This window comes from Dioscorea cayenensis, chromosome 19, assembly GCF_009730915.1.
Source record: "Dioscorea cayenensis subsp. rotundata cultivar TDr96_F1 chromosome 19, TDr96_F1_v2_PseudoChromosome.rev07_lg8_w22 25.fasta, whole genome shotgun sequence".
Taxonomy (NCBI): Eukaryota; Viridiplantae; Streptophyta; class Magnoliopsida; order Dioscoreales; family Dioscoreaceae; genus Dioscorea; species Dioscorea cayenensis.
Window position 1 is genome coordinate 18463817 of NC_052489.1, and position 6715 is coordinate 18470531.

The 6715-nt window shown below is 35.3% G+C and overlaps 1 protein-coding gene across 1 annotated transcript; it reads left to right on the top strand.

The window, feature by feature from the left end:
- The first annotated feature begins 3606 nt into the window (after positions 1-3606).
- LOC120283822 (UDP-glycosyltransferase 83A1-like) lies at positions 3607-5988 on the top strand. The gene is made up of 2 exons (XM_039290576.1): positions 3607-4136; positions 4955-5988. Exons 1-2 carry the CDS (start codon positions 3656-3658, stop codon positions 5845-5847), a joined length of 1374 nt encoding a protein of 457 aa, XP_039146510.1. The 5' UTR covers positions 3607-3655; the 3' UTR covers positions 5848-5988.
- The last annotated feature ends 727 nt before the right edge of the window (positions 5989-6715 follow it).

Consider the following 6715-nt stretch of genomic DNA (forward strand, 5'->3'; position numbering starts at 1 on the left):
TTCCAACTTGTTATGTTTTGCAGAAATTATTGCATAGAACTCCATTTTTGTATGTTATTGGGTGGTGCTAGGTTTTATTAGAAAATTAATTCAGGTTAAGAAGAAAAGCCCTTATTAAAGAGGGTATTTTCGGTATTTTTTATATTTTACCCATTGATTACCATGGCGAACCAAACACAGTAATGAATTATTCCCAGTTATAAAATTTCCTAACCAAACGTGGTTATATCAGATTACTACAATATTCCCAGTCATATAATATTCCCATCCATATTACCATGGTAATCTCGTTACGTGGTAATATGTCATTACCACGAACCAAACGGCCCCTTAAGTTAGAAGGGGTAATAAGTGTACTGATATTATGACAGGAACGCTCAATAAAATGAATCTCAGGAGCAAATTTCTCTCTAAGTGGGGCATAAGGTTTTCGTGATACCCCCTTTCTGTTCCAACACCATTAGTAAGGACCTTTCCAAGAACCTTTTGGGGGGTAAACAAGAACCCATCTATCTTCATAATTTTTTATAGGAAAGAGATCATCAATAAGGAAAGAAGAGGTCCCGTGAAGGACATGACGACCAGACTTATCTTTATAAGGTTGAAGCTTAAAAAAGAGATGAAAAAGGTCAACTGAGAACCTAAGCCCACTTATAAAGCAGAAAATATGAAAGCTTATAAAAAACCTCCAGGAATTCGGATGAAACTGAGCAGGATATAGCTTGTTAAGCTTCAAGAATTCCATGATGAAGGAGGGCATAGGAAAGCGAATGCCCATATCAAGTAACGCCTCATGAATGGCAAAAGACATATCAGGGGCAAAACAAAAAAGACAACTGGGGTCACCAGGAAGACTAATTCTCCAGTCGGAAAGAATCGAATACTTAGCCTTGAAACTTTGAACATCACCTTCATTAAGAGAGGTAGGAAGACAAGCGCCTATCACGAAGTGAGACTGAGGTCCAAAAGATGTAACAGGTCTACTAGTTTGCTTCGTTCGAGCTAGGACAAGGTGATGCTAAATATATATATATATATATATATAATTAATTAATTAATTAATCAATTAAATAAATAAATAAATAAATAACCAAGCTAACATGGCAGAAGGTTGGCGGAAGAATATATATATGTATATAACATATATACATATATTATTAATTAATTAATTAATATATATCTATATATATACGGACGGTTGGCGGAAGAAAAAATAAATAAAATATATATGTGCATATATATATAATATATATACATATATGATTAATTAATTACTTAATATATATATTTATAATCTTTAGTGCTGTCGGCTGATGAAAGGCAAAGGTAATTAATTAATTTATTAATTTAATAATACCTTCAAACTGTAGAGAAACAAAGCCGTGCAAAAATCTTTGATGATCACAGGAAGAATACCGAAAAATACTTTAACTCAGCTGCGATGCCAAAAGTCTTTAACCTAATAGAGGCCGTGTAATTCTAAAGGTGGGGTGGGGACTTCCTTATATAGAAATCGAAAGGTAAGAGTTCAAATTTGAGTTGAACTCAACAAATAAATCTTTATCCGATAAGGATAAATTCAAGTGAGCTTTATCCAACCATATTATCTAGATAGAGATAGATTTAAATTAGTTGTATCTTATTTGGGGATAAGTTCAAATATTATTAGTAGGATAAGTTTAAAAGAAGTTTGAATTTGAAGCAAATAAGGACCTACTTCTCTCTTTAAGGTTCTAACCTAAAGATAGAAGTGGGGAGCAACTGATGTGGCCTAATTTAACTTCATACCATGTAATACCCCATTATCTCACATCACACCCATGATCTTCCTCTGCACCCACGATCTCGAATACGTGAAGTTTTACAGAACGGTTAACCATATATCTATAAATAGCCTCCCTCATTTAAACAGGGGGAGGACTTTTCAAGAAAAACATCCAAGAAAGAACAAAGTTTATTCTCTACTAACTTAGCCATCGGAGTGTTTGTGGGGAATACTTCCCACACTATTACAGGCCTAAACATTCGAAGAAGGAAGAGACTCCAACTCCTTTTATTCGACCTCCAAGTTCGAAGTTCTACAAGTTCAAGATCCTCAACAAATTTACTGTTGTATTCGGGCAACAACAAGCTTAAAAAAATTCAATATAAAAAATCATATATTGTAATTTTAATTTATTGATAAATATTATATATTATAGGGGGTTGAAAAAAAATTCTTAATTTCTTCCCTATTTTAGTTGGTTATTTGTACCTCTACATTGATAATTACAAAATGTTAAAATAATAATAATTGGCATGAAAAAACTGTGGTAGCAATTGTGGTATTTACGATACCAATATTTGAATGGGATGGGGCAGAGTGGGGCATCATGGAGTAGGGTGCATTGATGGTTCTAGCGAGACGATGGTGGTAGAGCCTTGCTCTGCCTCTGCCCCGCCTCATTGCCATCACTTATAATTGGGATCTCTTGCAATTGAGACTAAATTTTGAAATAGTTAGTGGGAATACAATAGAAGGCTGTTTGACAATAAATTCCTCAATATTTACTCCATTATTATTATTACTATAATAATTATTATTATAATTATTATTATTAGCCTAATGTTCCTTCTTCCAGCTCTGGATTTGTGGAAACCTGAGCAGGACATTTAGCCAGACTTGTCAAATGTAATATTGATTTCTTTATTCATAGCTCCTTAAACCTTTGCTTTTAAGCATAAATTGGGCTTTAAAAAACCTAACATCCCATATAGGGCTTGAACGGAGCTGCCATGACCATAAACATTTTCTTTGCTAAATATTGTTTCATTAAAATAGTTTGTACTTTCTATCTACTCGGTCTTATTATATTTTTAATTTCCTTTTTTTCTATTTGGACATATGGCTATTCTTTTATGCATAAAATTGAAGTAACATAACATAAATAAATAAAGAAGAAAGTTCATCATAATATATTAATATAAAAATCCACACCTTTGACGAGTTCCAATGAAGAGAGGAACAAATGAAGAAAGGAACATAAATTTCAGGATCTCTAATTATTTAAATGAGTAATATAATTTAAGGAAAAATGAGTTGTCTAGTGAATGATAACCATTCAATTTTTAAAAAAAATTGATAAATAATAAACGATAAAGTAAAAGATAAGTGAGTACAGAGATGCAGCAATTCCGGTGATTTGATTGACTTCCTACAGATAAACCTCCCATGCAACCCTAAATAACCATTCAATTTTATCTACATATATAATAACTACGATTATGATTTAAAGAAATTTATTACTATAAATAATTTGAAAATATTATTTGATAGATTTGGTTAATAAAAATGACACAAGGCATGTGCAAAAAAAACCTCAATACAAAAAATCTCAAAATTTTTTATCAACAATATCTAGGCCATTATATCTATTTATGCCCAAATGCACAGTGTGGTTGACAGCCATGCAAAACAAATCGATCCAAATTCCACGTCATAATTTGTACTATCACGACCCGAAGATAAAAAGGAGTGGCTGAGGGAGGATCATATGCATCTCAATGTTCATAAAAACTTGAAGATAAAGAGTAAAAATTTCATAAAACTTAACAGACCAAGTTCGTAATCTGCATCTCATATCAATATACCAAGTGCTTCAAGCAGTAATCAGTGATGGAACGGCCTCATGCATTAGTTCTCCCATTGCCACTTCAAGGCCATGTCATCCCTCTTCTTGAACTATCTAACCGTTTGGTTGAGAGAGGGTTCAAGGTCACATTTGTTAACACTGAGTTGAACCATGCTCGCATCACTAGTGCCATGTCAAACAGCAGCTGTGACATGAATCAGATTCATTTTGTTACAGTCCCTGACGGAATTGAGGAAGGAGATGACCCAAGTGATCTTGTCAGGAAGCGTGAAGGATTACGGAGAGTCTTGCCTGCATCTTTGGAGGAGCTAATAAAGAAGAGCAACATGGTGGAAGATCATAAGTTCACATGTTTCATTGTTGATGTCTTCATGGCCTCGACTTTGGATGTTGCTAAGAAAGCAGGACTCCATACGGTCATCTTCTACCCAGGGGGCCTCGGAACTTTGCTCATTGGATCAAGCATTCCCAAGCTAATTGCAGATGGCATCATTGACGAACAAGGTAACTATTATCATTCATCATTACCATCATCATCTTTGTCTTTCTTGGACTGAAGTGCTACTTCACTTAGAGGATCAAAACAGGGTCAGTCGTATATGTAGTAAAGCAATGTTTCCATTAGATTTGGGAATGGATTAGGATTATTAAGTATGAAAATGAGATTATGAGAGATTCTTATTATTTGGATGGGGATTAAGAATAAGGAATAATTAGTAATATTCTTACACATCTATTTAACATAACATGCTCATGTTTTTGATGTAACAAGAAATGGCAAGGGAAATCTTCTACTAGTAAATTTTAAGCTATATTTACCAATGATCAAGTGTTCTATTGGTATTTGGTTTTTTGTTAAAATCCTTCACAAGTGGTGAGCGTTCCAACCATGGATGAAGGTATATTTTTGGTAATGTGAGGAGTGGTTATATACCGATGGTCCCAGCACTAATGTATGTGTAGGCCTACCCCACTTATTATGTTGAAACTTGTGCACTGCGTAACCGTTCATCCTTGCAAAAAAAACAACAAGTCTTAATCTATATTTTCTTTGAAAAAAAATACTGGTTTTAGTTTATTGATTTTTGTTGACTTTTCCTAATCTTGAAGTGATAAAGATGGAGGGTAGCCGTACAGACGGATGAAGTTGATTGCATGATCTTTAATTAGTTAAAGCTTAATTGGCTCTCTTTTTGCTATAAATTCCTTGTCTTTTCTCAAGAAAGGTTTATTTTTCTTGCCATGAAATCCCATTGACATAATGGCCAATGCTTATTAATTTGGACTTTTATCTCACTATGTGCTTATTTCATTTGGTGTAGGAGAGGTAAAAACAAAAGGAAAGTTCCAAATAAATCTTGAAATGCCTTCTATGGAAACCGCTGATTTGCCATGGCAGTGTTTCCCAGACGTCAAAACCAAACATCATATGTTTAAATTCAGCTTGAATGTTGGTACCACTATCAACACGGAAGAGCTTATCCTTTGCAACTCATTCTTTGGCCTTGAAAATGGGAAGTCCATCCTTCCGCCAAACATATTACTGATAGGGCCATTGCTCGCCAATCAAGAACTCAAAAAACCTAAAGGATACTTGTGGGAGGAGAATACATCCTGCATCACATGGCTTGACAAACAACTTCCCAACTCAGTGATTTACATTGCTTTTGGTAGCTACACAATGTTTGATCACTGCCAGTTTGAAGAGCTTGCTCTCGGGTTGGAACTCTCTGACAAGAGGTTCTTGTGGGTAGTGAGGCCCGGGTTGAGCAGAGATGAGGATGTTGGATTTTTGGCAAGATTTAGGTCCAGGGTCGAAGGAAGGGGAATGATAGTTCGTTGGGCTCCTCAGCAGCAGGTATTGGCTCACTGTTCCATTGCTTGTTTTATGTCTCATTGTGGATGGAATTCAACATTAGAGGGATTGGCAAATGGAGTGCCATTTCTTTGTTGGCCATATTTTGCTGATCAGTTTATCAGCCAAGGTTACATTTGTGATATTTGGAAAACTGGTTTGAGGATGAATCTTGACGGTAACAAAGTTGTTTCAAGGAAGGAAATTAAGAGGAAAGTGGAGGAGTTGATGGGTGATGAAGAGATGAAGATAAGGGCAATGCAGCTGAAAGCGAGGGCTGATAAGAGTGTCAATAAAGGAGGGCATTCTTTTGAGAATTTCAACTGCTTTGTCAGTCGCATGAACACTTCAGTCCATTAATAAATATTATTTTTGTGATAGATGAATCTTGGATTCACTAATAAGAGCACAAATGTTATTGAAGTGAGCTCCTATTAATATTGTGTGGAATCATGGAATACCACAGAATTGATGAGGTTGATGAACCACTCAAATTATATTTGTGTTTTGGCTATATAAATTTGTGTGATTTAAGCTAAGATCTGAGGCTATGAAAGTCAATCAATTGAAGATAAATAATTTTTTGGTTTTTTATAGTATATATTTAAAGAAATTTGTTCATAAATTTCATTAGTTGCACTCCAAAATCCTTACCAAATTTTTAAGGGAAAATTACTGTTCACCCCTCGTAATATTCAAAACTTCCCAAAAACCCCCTCCTACTTTTACACACCTGACGATGTCTTCAGTTAGTGCTTTAACTTCCTTTACCCCCACCGCTCACTCTAAAAGGGTCCCATGTCATGTGAAATCCCATTTTTGGCTCGAAAATGGTGGGCAAAGGATAGCAGCCAAATCACATCATATTCAACCTTTTCTGCGCTTTTGTAGACAACGCCCTAGGGGTCTGCATCAGCATCTTGTTGTTATCCCTCATTTCTCCTCATTTGATTTGTTCGACTTCGCCTCGCTTTGGCTTTCGTAATACTGTGAGAATCTCTTCGTTCTATCAGCTTTGACCATTCCGCAGTGTTTATTATGGCACTCATTTGTGGTAGTACTCGGGTGAAGGTTATCATACCCAAAATATATAAATCGGCTTTCTCCAATGTAAAAATAAAGTTGATTTCCATCGGATCTGGGTCAAGTGCACTTCATCTTCAAACGAGATGTAGTCGATTTTTATTGTCGAGGCGTAGCACGTGCCATTGTCGCTCTCCGCTTGAAA

What these genes read in the sequence shown, in the direction of transcription:
- LOC120283822 (XM_039290576.1), top strand. Translation starts at nt 3,656, where the DNA reads ATGGAACGGCCTCATGCATTAGTTCTCCCATTGCCACTTCAAGGCCAT. An exon ending in TGGCATCATTGACGAACAAG is followed by an intron (nt 4,137 to 4,954) that starts GTAACTATTATC and finishes CATTTGGTGTAG; the next exon opens with GAGAGGTAAAAACAAAAGGA.